Below are 17,213 nucleotides of genomic sequence, written 5' to 3'. Positions count from 1 at the left end.
TTGATATTTGGTCGCAATTCTCGTAGATTGGACACGATACTAGTATGATACTAGTAGTCTTTGGTGGAATACACGGGCCTCAAGCCAATGCTCCCATAGGATCGAAGAACGGCAAAACATTGTACTTCTTGCTCTTCCAAAGATCGACAACAGCCTTGTCGACGTACTTGGCCGTGGTCACGATCTGGAATACATACTCGTCGAACCACGAGTCTGTCATGACGAAGTATCCTTTCTCGCCAACGGCATCGCCCCAGGAATTCTCGATCTTCCATCTGATGGGCTTGCCAGTGGCAGGGTCCAAATGCACGGCCGTGATGGTCATTGCGTGGGTCATTGCCGAAGAACCCGTCTTCAATCTGTCCAGCTTCAGAAGTCTCATGGACGTGTTGAAGGTGAGGTTGTAGTCGTACGCCTCGGTGTCAAGAATGCCGGTGGCATTGTCGTTGAACTTGCCGACGTCGGACCCGAAGAAAATCGGCTCGTTGTTGCGCAACATGGCGATTGCAGCAGCCTTGATGGCGGGAAGATCCAAGTTCACGTACTCAATGGGCTTTCCGCCGTGGACATTGTTCAATCTGTCGACCGTATACAACGCGTTGTACTTGTTTCTGGGGTCGTTGATCAAAGAGAACCGTTTGGAGACGTTGTACTTGACGTGCGTGCGGTAGAAGTCCACTGGTGATGTTTCGAAGAAACGGTGCTTTCCGGCCTTGTCGGAGAACTCCCACGTAAACGAGTCCTCGGGCTTGGGCGGAGTTCCAAGGTTCAAGGCAATGATTGCGTAGATTTCCTTGTTCATGGCGTTTTTGGCGGCGGTTACCTTCGCTTTAGGAACACCCTCGTTAACCAATCTGCGCAACACCAACGCATACTCGCGAAGCTTGTTGGTCAAAAAGTAGTTCAATTTACCCGTGTTGACGGCCTGCGCGTTATCTGGGAAAACCTCGTTGGGGACCACACCGTACTTTTCGATGACATTGACGATCATATCCCACTGGCCGCCGTCGCTCACTGCGCCGGCGAAAAGCGCCTGCAAGAGCCGCGACTCCAAGTCCTCGTCGGCCGTGTCGATGACGTTCTCCAAAAAGTAGTTGGCCTTCTCCAATTTGTCGTAGAAAAACAAGTAGCTCTGCGACAACTGGAAACTGGCCGGATCCAAGTTGTAGGTCTTAATCACATGTGTGCGCAAGACATTGCACGTAGCAAATATCCAGCAGCGGCCACTGCTCTTCTGGTTGTTCAAGTAAGAGGGCGAACCGATGGTTTCTATCTCCAAGTTGAAGAAGTAGCGATTGCGCAACGACTGGGACGACCCTGACACGGCAATCACGTTGGTGAGGTCGTTGTGGGCCAACGCGTTCTGCACCAACCGGTTTTTGGGGTCGGCCTTGAGTTTCTGTTCCCATTGGGTGAGGTTTTCGGTGCTTATCTCCGAAACGGCATTGCAGCCGGAAATGTCGAGTTTTGAGAGCGCCAAAATGTCAGCCACATTGTCTGGGTTCTCAAAAAAACATTCTTTTTCGTTGAATACCGGCTCTGCGATCTTTCTGGGGTGTTTTTGGGGGTTTGGCTTCGAGCCGCCAAAACCGAACAAGGACCACATTAGCAGCCGCGACGAATGGGGGAAATGGGGGTGTATTTATATTTTCTGAGTTATGAGCCCTGGGAATTCTTTTATGAGCTTCAAAAAAAGAGTATTTGTGGACGAATGGGTTATGGAATGTGGCTCTATTTATACCTAATCTTATCTACTGGGGAGGTTATGCCGTACGATATCCGTATGGTCGGCATGTACATCGAGCCACATAACTACCACAGTTTTTGAGATACGAAAAGGAGGGGAAGAAACACAAAAAGAGAGAGGTAAATAGGGAGAGAAGCGTGTGGTTTACGTAGGATTACAGTCACCAATGGACCAATCAGAATTGAATCTACATTTCTCCTCTAGAAGTTTTATAGAGATACATAGAGGTTTATTCATGGGCTCCCGACTGCCAGGAACGCTCCGAGTGCAATCATCGTCACTACAAAGCTTAGAAACACTTGTGGTGCACGATGGTTGGTCCAGACTCGTCGTACTCCTGCTTGGAGATCCACATCTGTTGGAAAGTGGACAAAGAAGCCAAGATAGAACCACCGATCCAGACGGAGTACTTTCTCTCAGGAGGAGCAATGATCTTGACCTTCATGGAAGATGGAGCCAAGGCAGTGATCTCCTTTTGCATACGCTCAGCAATACCTGGGAACAAAGTAGTACCACCAGACATGACAATGTTACCGTACAACTCCTTTCTGACGTCGACATCACACTTGATGATGGAGTTGTAAGTGGTTTGGTCGATACCAACAGCCTCCAAGCCCAAGTCGTTAGGACGGAACAAAGCCTCGGCAGCTCTGAATCTCTCGTTACCGATGGTGATAACTTGACCGTCTGGCAACTCGTAGGACTTCTCGATAGCAGAAGATTGGGCAGAGGTTTGCATCTCTTGGTCAAAGTCCAAGGCAACGTAACACAACTTCTCCTTGATGTCACGGACGATTTCTCTCTCGGCAGTGGTGGAGAAAGTGTAACCACGCTCGGACAAGATCTTCATCAAGTAGTCGGTCAAGTCTCTACCGGCCAAGTTCAATCTCAAGATACCGTGAGGCAAGGAGAAACCGGCGTAGATAGGAACCAAGTGAGTAACACCGTCACCGGAGTCCAAAACAATACCGGTGGTTCTACCGGAAGAGTACAAGGACAAAACAGCTTGGATGTTGACGTAGAAGGCTGGAACGTTGAAGGTCTCGAACATGATTTGGGTCATCTTCTCTCTGTTAGACTTAGGGTTCATTGGGGCCTCGGTCAACAAGACTGGGTGCTCCTCTGGGGCAACTCTCAACTCGTTGTAGAAGGTGTGGTGCCAAATCTTCTCCATGTCGTCCCAGTTGTTGACGATACCGTGCTCGATAGGGTATCTCAAGGTCAAGATACCTCTCTTGGACTGGGCCTCGTCTCCGACGTAGGAGTCCTTTTGGCCCATACCGACCATGATACCTTGATGTCTTGGTCTTCCGACAATCGATGGGAAAACGGCACGTGGAGCGTCATCACCGGCGAAACCGGCTTTACACATACCAGAACCGTTGTCAATGACTAAGGCAGCAACTTCTTCTGTATAGAGTTAGTATTCGAAATTTGACTAGGAAAAAGGGGCTGCGACATGGACAACAACGCTTTGGAAACATGATTCTATTCGTTCTTGTCTCGTTGGTGGGAAGGACGGGAGTGCATGCAGCCGGCGAAGCCGATTGCTTGTTCCGAGACTCTAGAGGTTGGAAACCCGATAAGTGCCGAGAATTTTGACAGCAACGACAAAATATGCGGGCGGCGGAAGCCAACACTCGCACATTCCTACGACCGCAGCGCCGACAAGGCCATACAGCACCCGCAAGGGGCAGAACAGAAAAAGAACAACAACGTTTGCACCCGTGCACCAGCAGTCGACGAGTGCCAACATGATGTTGGAAGACGCCAACAGGAGCCGCAATTGGGGCACAACGGGCCGGAAACGAGCGGGAAAAAAGCCAATTGGGAACTCTGGCATGCTCTGATTCGAATGGTGCTAAAAACAGCGGCGCAAAGGGCCAAGTTCCGGCGCAAAACGGACGAAACTGGTTCTACCCCCAAAACAAAAGCAGAGCAACCGGAATTTCGACCAGCGCCCACCCCGCTCGACACCGCATCGTCTACACCGCCGCCACCACGCGCAGAGAAGAAAATTCGTACATACCACCGTCCATTTTGTTATATATTTATCTTGTAGTAGGATGAGAAAAGAGGTGGTTCGAAAAAGATGGGTGTCATTTTCGGGCGGCGGACGAGGAGGCGAGGCCGCCTGTGTGCAGTACCGCGATTCCAAAAAAGGGCGCGTGTATGCTAGAGCGAGTATGCAAATGGGAGATTAGGGGAGGAGAAAACGAGCCATTTTCGAGGGTTTTTTTGTTGTAAAAGAGTGAGTTGGGGAAATTGGTGGCGTTTATATATTTTTTCGTTTGGTTGCGAGCCCTGCGGTGGTATTCGACGGTGATTGGCTGGGATGTTCAGGGGTTCAGGAGAAAGTAGTTATAAATAGAAGTAGGCGATAAGAGTGGGCATGGACGGGAGAAATATTGGAGGAATTGAATTGGGATGGGATTTGTTTGTGACTGATGAAGGAAGTGAACGAGTGTGTGGATCTAGATGGGTGGTGGTGAGGGAAGAAGTGGAATGAGGAAGGGTTGAGGAAAGAGAATGTCACGAGACTTTGTATAGACTTTAAACTGAAGATTTGGTTCGAGTATTCTTTGTTGTGGAGTTGGTGGTTGGTGTTGTTGGCGGAAGTTATTGGCTGCAAACGACGAATCGGAATAGAAGACTACGAGTATTATGAATGGAAGAGTGACAGACGACTACAGAGTATCAGCGATGGAAGAGTTACAGAAATCTTTCAAAATGGAAAGGCGCTGTGCAGAAAGAAACTGGTGGAAGTAACACTTCATCGGTATCTCTTTCAGTCAAGGCCATGGCACACCATTCATTAAGTACAATAGATACTGGGTAGGATTGGGCCAAACTTTACTTGTAAATTTCTTCAAAGATCTACTTTATTAAGAACTAGTTTCTGGATGAAAGTGCACATTTCCTTGTGAGAATATGACTATCTCGTTTCATTCTATTGTGGGAACTCTCAGTGGATCGTCCAAATGAAAGATCTCTGAGGTGCTCTACCGAAGCTCACTAATCAAAATTCCATGGTGGTAATCAGTACCAAGATCACGATCAATCGCAATCTACTCTGGTGATACCCAGACCCGTCAGAAACTCCAGTGATTCTCCATACCAATCATTTTTGGTCACAATTGAATGAATTTTTCTAAACCATTCAAAAACGCCTGTACCATCAAACCACTACTACTCCTCTACTACTCCTCTACTACTCCTACCACTGTACCTCTACTACTCTACTAATACACCACTAACCCACCTAGGACCATTCAATTCCAGCAGAAAAACAATTCAAAATTCAACTGGTCAAAAAACTTTCCCCAATTTCCTCCCTTTCCATTTTCCTCCACCACCCTCCCATGACTAACACTGACTCCCGCTGACTCCCGCTTACTACTGCTTACTACTGCTTACTCAGTCGCACCGATCACACCCCACCATACATTTCCGCACCACTTGGAAATATCGCCTCCTCCATTTAATTACCACCTGCCCCGGATTTCTGCGTTTCTTCAATTCGGCGATTCTGCATTTTGACAATTTCACAAATCTTGCAATCTGCAATCTGCAATACTGTAACCGGAACTATCTCCGCCCGTACATCTCTCCATCCTCTGGTCTAGTGCTTTTCCATCTACCCTACTAATACTCTCCATCTCTAACTCTCTCTATATTCAGCATGTCAAACCCCATCGATATCAAGAAGGAGGTGGCGTCGCCCAAAAGACCCACGTTGATGGCGTCGCCGGTGGCCTCGCGCGCGGCCATGTTCGAGTCGATCCCGCTCGTGTCGCCCATGGCCACTCCGTCCGTGCTCCAGAACCCAAAAACGCCGCCCGTGGTGTCGCAGGAGGAGAGAAACAACCTCCCGATCCATGGCGAGCTTCCCCACGTGCGCTGCATTGCTCGCGCGCGCATCCCGACGGTCCAGGGGCCCGAGATCTTCCTACATTTGTACGAGAACAACTTGGACAAGAAGGAGCACTTGGCGATCGTCTTCGGCGAGGATATCCGCTCGCAGTCGTTGTTCAAACGCCGCGACGGCGACACGCAGCAGGACCGCATGACCCGTGGCGCCTACGTCGGCAAGCTCTTCCCTGGCCGTGTGTGCGCCGATAAGGATGACCAGCTGGGGTTGGAGCTCCATTTCGATGCCAACGGCGACCTCATCCGCAAGCCGGAGACCACTTTTGCGGGCGATGTGCTCACGCGTATCCATTCGGAGTGCTACACCGGCGAAACGGCGTGGTCGGCCCGCTGTGACTGCGGTGAACAGTTCAACGAGGCTGGCCGTCTCATGGGCGACAGTGGCCATGGATGCATTGTGTATTTGCGCCAGGAGGGCCGTGGGATTGGTCTTGGCGAGAAACTCAAGGCCTACAACTTGCAAGACTTGGGTGCAGACACTGTCCAGGCAAACTTGATGTTGCGCCATCCGGCCGACGGCCGCTCGTTTTCCTTGGCCACCGCCATTCTCGTGGACTTGGGCCTCCTTTCGATCAAACTTTTGACTAACAACCCCGATAAGATCCTTGCCGTGGAGGGCAAGAACCGTGACGTCAAGGTCGTGGAGCGTATCCCCATGGTACCTTTGGCATGGCTGTCCACCGAAGAAGGCATTAAGTCCAAGGAAATCGAGGGCTATTTGAGCACGAAAATCGAGCGCATGGGCCACTTGTTGGAGAAACCCCTTAAAATATAGTCTCTGCTTGTTGCCCCCATATTTATCCCCTTCACCTTACGAGCTACTTTACGAATCCCTCCTCCTGTTTAATTAGATATTTGTTTCCAAATGAACTTTTCCTTGTTGCTTCTGATCGTAGTTTCCCACACTTCATGTTTCGTTTGATTAAGTCGTACATTACATTGATATTTATATAAAAATTACTGCCTGCTTTATGACTTACAAGCCCTTCTTCTCAGTCAAGGGCACAGCGGAAGTCTCAGAAGACACTTCGGCACCAGAACTAGCGGCACCAGCACCAGTGCTGGTCTTGTCCTCGCGTCCCTTCTTAAGCTCGTACAATCTGTTGGCCTCCAGGTGGACATCCTTGATCTCCTTGGTCACATCCTTGTAGAAACGATGGATTCTCAGTCCAGAGGGGGTAGCTGCAGCCTTGTCAATGTAGTTTTGCACATCACGCAGGTATGCAAAACTGGTCACCTTGTTGGACAAGTCACCCAATACATTGTTCGCAAGCTCGATATTCTTTGAGGCTGTCGACTCAGGATTGCTGGTGTGGAGGAATTTGTTGTCCAAGTCGTTGATGAACTTCATGAACAGAGAGCTGATACCACGTTCCTGGTCGAATTTGATGGCATTGGCAATCAAATCATCCGAGATCTTGTATCCGGACGCCAAAAGTTGGGCCAAAACAGCCAGTTTAGGCTTGTCCTCCTGCAGAATGTCGTCTTCGGAAGCATTCTCTTCTTGAACCTTCTTATCCAAACCGGTATTACCAACTGAGGAAGTCGAGTCGTAACTTGGAGGGTCTGCTCTGGCAACATTGATGACCGAGGACTCCAATTCTGCATCATTGAGCAAAAGAGCGGTTTCGAGGGCCTTCTCCAGTTGGAATTTCACCTCAAAAGTGCCTGTTTTTTTCTGCTCCACTGCTTCGATTTTGCCGCAAAAGGAGAATAACTCCTTGACCTTGGCGGACGAAACGGTAGGGTCAACATTGGTGACGATAACTGAAGCCATTGTGTGTTTTTTGAAAAGAATTGAGTAATGTATGCCATATCAGGATCAGATACCTCTATTTATATTGCCTTGCTTTGTACTGCAGGCAGCCTGGCAGGAAGCATGACAAAAGAGGCTATGGAATTGTAGAAGGTGCAATGACATCAGGTAAGGGAACAATACCCAATTTTTTTTAGGAAGTGTTCTAATAGATTCTATGATCGGAAATTCAGGCTCGGCTTTAGTGTCGAGGTAGGATGAACACGGTTTTAGCCTCTATGGGGGAATTTGGGGGATATCTTCTTTCTGCAGGAATTTGCAGCCAATCTGGTTCCTCATGGCAACACCGTCAATGGCACTGAAAACTTGAACTTGTGGAATTCGCTTTCGTTTTTGTATGCACGGATGTACTCGGAGACAGCCTTGTCATCTTCTTGATCGAGACTAGTGATTTGGTGCTCCTCGTCAAACTCGTTTAGAACAAGTGAAAACACCAAGAAGTACTTGAGATCCATGAGTGTAGATGCCTGGAATTGCTGGGTCAAATATTGTGGCAAGCTGATCATGCTGGCGACGGAGGTAGCTCCATCATTGGCGTCAGAAATAGCTAGCGCGCAACTGTAGGTATTGAGCTTCACAGATGGAGAAACTTTGTAGACATTCACCAGCTTTCTAGACTCGTTCAAGTGGAAAATTTCGTGCGCTTCGACATGCGCAACTGCTCCCACTACCCGGGTTGTTAGGCTCTTGGATGAAGGTAGGTCAAGGCTAAAGTGTATGTCTTCTCCCACCCGGTATGTCGCTTTCGACATGTGGGCCAGGCATAAGAAATTACTGTTTACCATGATTTGGTACGACACGCGGGCCTTGGTGGGGACTTGCGGGATGTAGCCCGACTCTTCCCGAGTGAGAATGGACACGGAGCTTTTGCGTCTTTCCTTTGCTGCCACTAGCTCCACTGAGGAATTGATGAGGTTGTCCAATTCAGCCTCGAGTTTTGCTTTTGCTGAAGAAGATTTCTTATTGCTTTGTTTCGGAACCGGCCGTCCAGCAGACGCTATATCGTCAACCTCTCGTGGGCGCCAGTCCTTGTCAACAATTGGTTTCTGTAAATAGTCTGGTTGTGACCAGCCATGCTCTGTACGAGTCTGACTAGGGTGGAACTCCCAAGGAAAGTATACATTGCGCGGCGTCATTCCGTTGGCGCCCTCGTTCAGTAAACCTATGACGAATTGATAGCAAATGGACACAAGGCCATTGTCTCCCGTAAAACCAGTCAGAGCGGTGTTGTATGATGGAGGTAAGCTATTGCTGGGAATTGGAACACGAAGTTTGTAGGACTCGCAATCACCGGCCTCTATTCTAGTACTAGAAAACAAGAGGTGTTGCGAAGTAACATAAAATGGCACTATGCACTGCGCAAAGTCATGAATGAATGTTGACTCCTGTGCAGTGGCATCAGTGTGGTCTGGAGCAGCCGGTTCTCTACTGTTGAAAGAATATGCCAAGTCGTGGAGTAGAGCTATCAGAATGTTGTCCATTGGACCAGCCTTGAAGTCAGGCCACCCCGCTAATTTGGATTTGAACGTGCTCAGAGTATCCTCTTCATTGAATAGTGGTGTCTGCAAGATGGCCTCTACCTTTTCATGTTCGTTTTCTATAGGATATCTAGATGCGTACTCTGAGTTCTTCCAGAAGACTTCCCGCGCCGACAGCGTCGATCCGCCGCCATTGAAGTCATTATTAAGCCTCACATATCCTACAAGTTGGACGTAGCCCAAAAAAACCGACGCTGCGGTCTCCGTTTTGGTCGTCAATTGCGATTTTTCACTTCCAGACCTTCCGAGCCATGACGATACGAAACCCAGGCTCTTTTCCTCGGGCTGAGTTTGATCTTCGACAGTTTCTCCATTTTCTGCTCCCTCTTCATCTTTCTTTATGGTGTTTTTGAACTCAATTGTACAATCGAGCTCGTTTGGGTTTCCAGGAATCTGATTGTATGTGACCGCGATTTCAAGGTTTCCAAGAGATTTGGAGAGACGAAAGTCGCAGGGGGCAACAAGCCGCATTGAATGTTTCGGATATCGGTGAATTTATGGCCAAAACTGGCGTTTGAACACGGATTTTTGGGAGGCTTGGTGTCAATAGTATGGGGCACCTCCTGTAGATAAGACCAACCATATAAACAAAGAGAATCTGGAAATTATCTACAATATTGGAGATATGAGGGGTAAATTTCAATAATATTTTGACTGATTTACATTTTCAAACTATTGATTCTCTTACAACGCTCAAATAGATACTGTATGATAAGGCAAACATATAAAAAGACTGAACCAATGTTCAGCTGGGCTCGGGCCATGCAATTTCGCTATCATTAGTTGCAACCGTTACCCTGGGTGAAAAATTAGCAATTTATACGGGCTGCTGCTCTGCAACATCGGTGTGGGAGGCAAGAGGCATGATCTCGGGCTGCTCAGTACCGCCCATTTGGTGAAAGTCCAAGATCTCGCTGTACATCATCACTCTCCACGTGTCCACGGGCAAGTCTGCATCGTTGAAACTCCAGTCGAACTTGATCTCACAAGCAGGCTCGTCAGTTGGGTCGTGGTATGGCTCCATGTATGGGTGTTCCAAAGCATCTGCAGCGGAAATACGCTTCTTTGGATCGAAAATAAGCATCTTCGAAAGCATATCAATGGCCTCAGGCTCCACGTGTGTGCACAGAGCAAAACGTTCGCTGAATGGAATTGGTTCTCTGTGAGGCAATGACTGCACGAACCGCAAGGTGTTCTCGGAACAGATGGTGTCGATGACATCTGGAGGAGGAGATCCCAAGAGCTCTGTGATGATGGAGAACTGGTGCACATGGTCCTTACCAGGGAAAAGTGGCTTACCCTCGATCATTTCTGCCAAGACACAGCCGACCGACCACAAGTCGACCTCAGTGTCGTACTTCTGCCAGGTCAACATAATCTCGGGCGCACGGTAGTAACGCGTGGAAACATAACCGGTCATTTGTGGATCTTGAATACGGGCCAAGCCGAAGTCACAGATTTTCAAGTCACAGTTCTCGTTGATCAAGATGTTAGAAGGCTTCAAGTCTCTGTGGATGACGCCAGCAGAATGGACGTACTTCAATCCACGAAGAATCTGGTAGGTGAAGTACTGAATGAATTGCTTCTCCAAAGGGCGCGACGAGAGGAGACGGTGCAAGTCTGTACCTTGCAACTCGGTGACGAAGTAGATATCTTCCAATGGAGACAAGAAGATGTCATCCAAGGTAATCAAGTTCTCGTGACGCAAATGTTTCAACAACTTCAACTCACGGTATGTTCTTTTTGCCAACACAGGCGTCGAGAATGGCTTCATAATCTTCTTCACGGCAACATTTTGGCCTGTGAGTTTGTCCATAGCAGAGCAAACAAGCCCGAATGCTCCCATTCCAACGGGATTGAGGTCCAGATATCTCGAGGTGACCTCAAAGACGGTTCCGAATATTTGTGTTCTTGTAAATTCGCCAGACATGGTGTAGATGTGGAAGTAGTTGTTAGAAGACACTCAATGGTAGACAATACTCTTTTGGACGCAATACTACGGTGCAAGGCTCAATAGGTTCTTATTTTAAGCGACTGGAATGTGGAAGGTACGTCTTGAGATGCAGATGGCACTGTTCAGATGACGTTTAGTTGTGTTTTTGGGGTCAGCAGCTCTTTTTCGATGTAATCGCTGGTTGGACGACGTTTTGACTCGGACAAGTTTGATTTTCACTGACTCGGATCGTTTACAATACAATGCTCCGAAGTTTTTCGTTCTCACTCGTGCCAATGGTGTAACTATTGGGGAATGGTGGAGGTAGTATTTTGTGAGGAATGCCAACTGGGGAAAAGGATGGCGACTGCAGGGAAAGCGTGCGAGAAAACGGAACTTCTCGATAAATGGACGGAATTAGGGAAATGTCGTCGAGATTTTAATCATGCGTGATAATTTAGTGTATGTTGAAGTATAAATTCGGTATTCGTTGGATTTATAATTTTAGTTGAGTCTCTAGGGGGTCTTTAAGGGTCTTTTTAATGACAGAAGCAAACGTGAAAAATTGGGTGGATTTGGGGATTTTACGACAATTGCTTTTTTTCACGCTGAACTTCGGGTTCTAATTCAGTGAGTTTCTGGTTCCAGCATGCAAAATGGTCTTGTTTGGCAGGATGTACGCAGAATGCTGGTCAAATGTGGCCATTTAGCCCAATCTGGAAAGGTATCCCCCCAGGGTTCAGGCCGTCTTTGCTGGCTGCAGGTATTTATTTTTGGCAGGTGAGACAGAATGTGAGTGAGAGGTGTTCTAGATTGAAATAAGCACAAGAGCCAAAATGTTGTTCAATTTTCAGTGAAGTCTCGTTGTGATTGCGTTGTTCTCATTTCGCAGTTTCCGGCTGGGTATTCCAAGACTCTGCCAGTAATACAACGGCTCGTCTACTTGACTATACGGTTTCTTCCGTTCTTCTTGTGTGAAATAGTGATACTCATGTCAAATTTTTTGGCTTAGTTGCTTTTTGTAGGTGGTTCTCACGTAGGTGGTTCTTACGGCCCGGAGTTCATTGGTGTCACAATCAAGGTCCACGACTAGCTGGGAAGATAAAGGAGATCTTTTCTGAGGTTTCATTTATAAATTTTCTTCTCGTATCCTTGTATTGAATTTTCATTTCTGTGCAGCATGAGACTACCAGGTGTTGTAAATCAATTCACACATTTTCAATGTAATTCACAATCAAAGACGAAATTTAAGAACTATTTAAAAATCGAAAATCTTAAGTTGTTCATTCACAGTAGCAACATAGTCTTTAGAAAGAAGAAAAAAGTCAGATTTATCGACGTTCTGTGCAAATATATCATTTATGCCTCATTATTGTTTTAGGTGCTACTCAGAGGAGCCCCTTGACCTACTATGATCGAAACATAGAACAGCTAGAGACACAGTACAATGAGACGGCACTTGAAATTGATCCAAGCAATTTTTTTAGTCAAGTAGCCTAGTCTGGAGGCTCATACTGGAGAATGGCTGCTTCAGTCCTTATACATCCTGTGTATAGCCTCTTCGACTGTGTCCCTATCTAACAATGGAAAGGGCTCATCAAAACAAATTTAAGTTTCACAATTCGGCACAACATCTGGATAAATACAATAAATTGAGAGAGCACAAAGTTTTGTTAGAAGCTCAAGATTAAAAGCCTAGAAATGGAGAGACGTTGTTTCGATACGCCGAAATCCTATATATAACATTCACGGTACAAGATCTTTTAACAGAAGAGCCAAATCTCAGAATTTTGAGTTCAAACAAGAACTGAGAGTTCAGAAAGATTTGAATAAGTCAGTAATTTTCAAAATTCCTCCCAACTATCCAAGCTGGCGACACTGTGCACATAGAACAGGAACTCACTTGTAGGTCATTTTATAGATGAGGAATAAGCATATTAGTAAACCATGAAAGGATCATTGAGATTAAAGCTCAAAGTTGTCAAATTGTTAGATACTTTCTAGTTGAAAGTAAATGCCCGACCTGTGCGCCCAAAGGAGCCCTCACTCAAAAAAACGAAGAAGATGACCCTTCAACGCGAATCTTATATAGCGTGTCTGGACATTCCAGATGTGCATGCCACATATGAACTCATATATACTATTTACCTCTCAATTGAACTGCGGATCGTATCTCTGCGCTTAAAAAGGCCCATGTGACCCTGCAACCCCCTCCCCGACCAAACGGCTCTTTTGGGCGCAGCGCTTTCAAATATCAATATATCATGGATAACGAGCTATTATGTGGTAAAATTCAATCCGGAGTTACCTAAGCGTATGATCACGAACCCTCTTCCCCAACAAAATTGGTGCACAATTGTCCTCAACGTTTTATCCAGCAATAATGAAGACTCAAAAACTCTTTTGAACCGAATCTCCGAGAGGTGCCTACGGCACCAGTGGAACATTTTACTCAATTTGATTCAATTGCGACAAATTTGGCTCCATTAACGCCCGAATTCCGGTCTACACAACAAAAAAGGCCATTTCGGTCCTTAAATGTCCTGTGTATAGTAACACGAACGTTGTCAATGAATAATCGATTGAGAGCATAGCCAAAAGTAATTTAATTCTAGCCAAAGAATCACAGTGAATTGATATCCATGAGATAGAGCAACATCAAGTTGTTAAGCTAGATTTGGGTGGGGCAGGCAGTGGCTGCATCATCCAACAGGGAATTCAATTTGTGACTCACAGAGGAAGCAAAGTCCAAACAGCACGATAGAGCCGGATGTGCAAGAGACTGGAGTTTCAAATTGATTTTCGTTTGATTTGTTCTCATGTATTCTCATCTGAAGCTTGTGCGCCCTAAAAGGCCGCTCTACAACTAAACACAAAACAGAAGATTCATTCATCGAGGTCTGGAGGCGCCTTAGGGCGCACGAAACTGGAGCAGCTTTGAAGAATCATTTGGTACCAAAATAACTCCAACAAAGTCACCGTGCGTTCCTGTGTGCCCAAAAAGGCCGCTGCGACCCTGTGACCTCCTCGACAACCAAACGGCTCTTTTGGGCACAGCCCTTTCACATATGTATATTTTATTGATTATCAGCTAAAATATAATAGAATTCAACCCGGAGTTTTTAAAATTTACAATCACGCACCCCCTTCTTTTACAAAATTGGCGCGTAATTGTCCCTATGTTTTCTTAGAGCTCAAATCAAGACTCAAGATTTCTTTCGTTTCGAAGTTTTGAGCGGCGCCTTAAAGACTATCTTGAGAATCAAATTGATTTTATTATTTTGTGATGTTTTTCGATCCATAAGCGTCCAAATGGCAGCCTCCAGAACCGAAAAGGCCGTTTGGATACTGAAAAGTCCTATGTATAAGAATGGGAACTTGTTACAGGAGGAATCGATTAATATCATCACCAATAGAAAATTAGTCGAACTTAAAAAATGTCAGTGAATTCATAGCCATGTGATAGAGAGAAAGCACGTTCCTTATATTGATTCAGATGAAGCAGGCAGTAGTTGCATCATCCAACAGGACATTTACACCATGGCCGGAAAAACAAAAAGGGTATCTCCCAAAAGCACGATATATCTGGAGCAATAAAAGTGTAGAGTCCTCAACCTATGAGGAAGCTAGGTTTTTACATAGAGTGAGATCTGAAGCTTGTGCGCCCGAAAAGGCCGCTCTGCAACAAAGCACAGAACCGAAGACTCTAATATGAGTATCTTGCGGCGCCTCAGGGCGTGCAAAACGAGCGTCGCTTCAAGCATTCATTTGATACCAGAATCACTCTAATCCGGTCACTGAGCGCACCTGTGCGCCCAAAAAGGCCGCCGCGACCCTGCGATCCACCCCCAGTACCCAACGGCTCTTTTGGGCGCAGTAGTCGTCAAGTTGAATTTTGAGCGGCGCCTTGGAGTGAAGAGGATGGAGATTTAACCAAAGTTTTGAAAAATTGATTGTGAGCACCCTCCTCACTGCCAAAATTGTTTCGGAAACTACGTTTGAGATGTGCTCAGCTCCAAGTTGCAGTTCATTGAAGACCACTAAACTGAGCGAGAATCGATCTTATATCAATTCCTTAGTATCATTAAAAGTGAAGTGTATAAACTGAGCCGATTAGAAGTTTGATTCTCTAAAAAAGTCTCCTATTGGAGACTGGAGGACAAAAAAGGCCGTTTGGAACTCTGAAAGTCCTGTATATAAGCGATTTGGACTGGCAAGAGACTAGATAGAGTTGTGGATCACCGAAGTTCTTGCAATAATGGAAAAAATAAGTCTAGAATATCCGAAACTATGTCATATTGAAACTCGTTGCTCCTTGGTCGCGATACATAATTGATTCAATGTTTAACTGGGTCGTAACAGGAATTGAGAAAAAGCCTGTAGAGCGAGACAGTATGGAGTTTTGAGCATGTAATCGCGGAATTCTCGAAACAGAAGATGATTCCATAAATTATTGGCTTTAAAAATTGAGATAAATGCAAAATTGAATGTCGTGCGCCCTAAAAGGCCGCTGAGAAACAAAAAACAAAGAGTGACCCTCCAAGTATAGAATATTAAAGCGCCCAGGGGCATGTGACACAAGCCTTGGTGACAGTAATGGTATCATATCAAAATATCCCCAATAATCGGCATGCCTGAGCTTGTGCGCCCAAAAAGGCCGATGCGACCCTGCGACGCGCCCCTACAGCTCAAGGGCGCTTTTGGACGTAGCCAATCTATTTTTCAAATTGATACGGCGCGTTATGGTGGAATACTGAGGCAAACCACGGTATGTTTATTTTGAACCTATCGCGCACCCTAGTGCTTAGGGATCTTTGTTACTTTTCGGAGCTGATGTGACTTTGACCTGAAGAAGGCAAACAGGGACGTGAGGTGACGACTGCCTTAGCGACTGAACTTGGGCGCCTTGAGGTGCAAAATGAGGCCACAGCCCTCCAGAAACATTAAGGATTATAAAATTTTATAATTTTTACTGACTGCGCGCGTGAATCCAAAAGAGGCCGCTCAAATCCTAGGTGAGTGCCATAGTACTGGTTGAATCTCTCATTTATGCAGTGGAATATGCAACCAACCAACAAGATTTGGTAAAAAAAGATTCAATTCATAACACAATAGATTCCAAATATTTCATTCGAACAGTTAGATTGTGGAAATTCCTATTTTTCTGCTGAGTACGTGTGAGTTTGGGGCTTGCATACCAAAAAAGTGAGAATGATCCTCGAAATTTGTCAGATACGGCCGAGTGGGGTACAGGCAAGAATGAACTAAAACCGCAAAAAATGCGAACACAAGATGACTCGAGAGACAAGGAAAACTCAATTTTCCATAATTTTTTGTTCAATTATTTAGTGAAACATATCTATGCTTTCTTAGAGTTCGAATAGCTCTCATTCTTCACGGGTTTATCCGTTTTTTTTCTACCTGTGAAAATCAAGCTTGTCCAGTATCGAAGATATTAACTCCCGGGCAGATTTTTTCCAATAGTCCCAGTATTTTAGCCTACTCACACAAGTTTGCCAAGAATTGGAGCTCGGTTCGTTCGAGAATGTATCTTTGCGTTTAGTAGATCCGAGTCGATGTCATTACAAGGCCTCAGGTCTCAAAAATCTGGCTGAAATCGAGCTGTATCAATTGAAAATTGGAATGGCGCTATTGCCATTAATATTTGGTAAGGTTTTGTGCGTTTGTAAAGGATGGGATGGACCATTTAGACACAACCCACTGGGCCCTCTATCTCATAATGCGTCCATGTTCTTGACATGCGAGTATGCTCGGTTGAAACTTCCGGACAAAAGAGCACCGAGATGCAAAATTTTGAGATTGAATGCCGAAACTGGGCTACTTATGGGCGCCAAAAATAAGCGCATAAAACCAAGCTGGGCTTAAAGCATCCAAATCTGGAATTAATCATGGGAGAACAATATTACTCGATACATTGAGACTTCAAGAATTTTTACGAAACAATTTGATAGCAATCAGGCACCTACAACACCTTCTAGCTCAGAATTTACACCCATCAATGCCACTTTGTTAGGGGCGACTCAGAGTTTGTTAGACTGGGCGCATATTGCACCCGTGCATCCGGTGACATTCACGATTTTTACATACATTGGAGAGTTCAACTGAAAATGATTTTTCGTTTTACAGCAAAAAATGTATTCAAAAGATTGAGAAAATTATTTTATTTACATGGGGCTAACTTTGGAATTTTTGGAATTTTTCCTAAACGTTTGCATGAGTTTGAAATAC

The 17,213-nt window shown here is 45.9% G+C and overlaps 7 protein-coding genes across 7 annotated transcripts; 2 read left to right on the top strand and 5 right to left on the bottom strand.

Moving 5' to 3' along the window:
* Nucleotides 1-79: 79 nt before the first annotated feature.
* PUMCH_004572 (uncharacterized protein) lies at nucleotides 80-1,606 on the bottom strand (the record flags this gene model as incomplete). The annotated part of the gene is made up of 1 exon (XM_063023503.1): nucleotides 80-1,606. One exon carries the CDS (start codon nucleotides 1,604-1,606, stop codon nucleotides 80-82), a length of 1,527 nt encoding a protein of 508 aa, XP_062879573.1.
* A 430-nt stretch (nucleotides 1,607-2,036) lies between these two features.
* Nucleotides 2,037-3,119, bottom strand: PUMCH_004571 (actin; the record flags this gene model as incomplete). Its single annotated transcript, XM_063023502.1, has 1 exon — nucleotides 2,037-3,119. One exon carries the CDS (start codon nucleotides 3,117-3,119, stop codon nucleotides 2,037-2,039), a length of 1,083 nt encoding a protein of 360 aa, XP_062879572.1.
* Nucleotides 3,120-3,275: 156 nt separating this feature from the next.
* On the top strand, nucleotides 3,276-3,809 carry PUMCH_004570 (uncharacterized protein; the record flags this gene model as incomplete). Its single annotated transcript, XM_063023501.1, has 1 exon — nucleotides 3,276-3,809. The coding sequence occupies one exon, from the start codon at nucleotides 3,276-3,278 to the stop codon at nucleotides 3,807-3,809; it is 534 nt and encodes a 177-aa protein (XP_062879571.1).
* A 1,620-nt stretch (nucleotides 3,810-5,429) lies between these two features.
* Nucleotides 5,430-6,452, top strand: PUMCH_004569 (uncharacterized protein; the record flags this gene model as incomplete). Its single annotated transcript, XM_063023500.1, has 1 exon — nucleotides 5,430-6,452. The coding sequence occupies one exon, from the start codon at nucleotides 5,430-5,432 to the stop codon at nucleotides 6,450-6,452; it is 1,023 nt and encodes a 340-aa protein (XP_062879570.1).
* A 201-nt stretch (nucleotides 6,453-6,653) lies between these two features.
* Nucleotides 6,654-7,454, bottom strand: PUMCH_004568 (uncharacterized protein; the record flags this gene model as incomplete). The annotated part of the gene is made up of 1 exon (XM_063023499.1): nucleotides 6,654-7,454. One exon carries the CDS (start codon nucleotides 7,452-7,454, stop codon nucleotides 6,654-6,656), a length of 801 nt encoding a protein of 266 aa, XP_062879569.1.
* Nucleotides 7,455-7,768: 314 nt separating this feature from the next.
* PUMCH_004567 (uncharacterized protein) lies at nucleotides 7,769-9,502 on the bottom strand (the record flags this gene model as incomplete). Its single annotated transcript, XM_063023498.1, has 1 exon — nucleotides 7,769-9,502. One exon carries the CDS (start codon nucleotides 9,500-9,502, stop codon nucleotides 7,769-7,771), a length of 1,734 nt encoding a protein of 577 aa, XP_062879568.1.
* A 346-nt stretch (nucleotides 9,503-9,848) lies between these two features.
* On the bottom strand, nucleotides 9,849-10,961 carry PUMCH_004566 (uncharacterized protein; the record flags this gene model as incomplete). Its single annotated transcript, XM_063023497.1, has 1 exon — nucleotides 9,849-10,961. The coding sequence occupies one exon, from the start codon at nucleotides 10,959-10,961 to the stop codon at nucleotides 9,849-9,851; it is 1,113 nt and encodes a 370-aa protein (XP_062879567.1).
* Nucleotides 10,962-17,213: the final 6,252 nt, after the last annotated feature.

Source organism: Australozyma saopauloensis, chromosome 6, assembly GCF_035610405.1.
Source record: "Australozyma saopauloensis chromosome 6, complete sequence".
NCBI lineage: Eukaryota > Fungi > Ascomycota > Pichiomycetes > Serinales > Metschnikowiaceae > Australozyma > Australozyma saopauloensis.
This window is presented reverse-complemented; position numbering and strand designations above follow the sequence as displayed.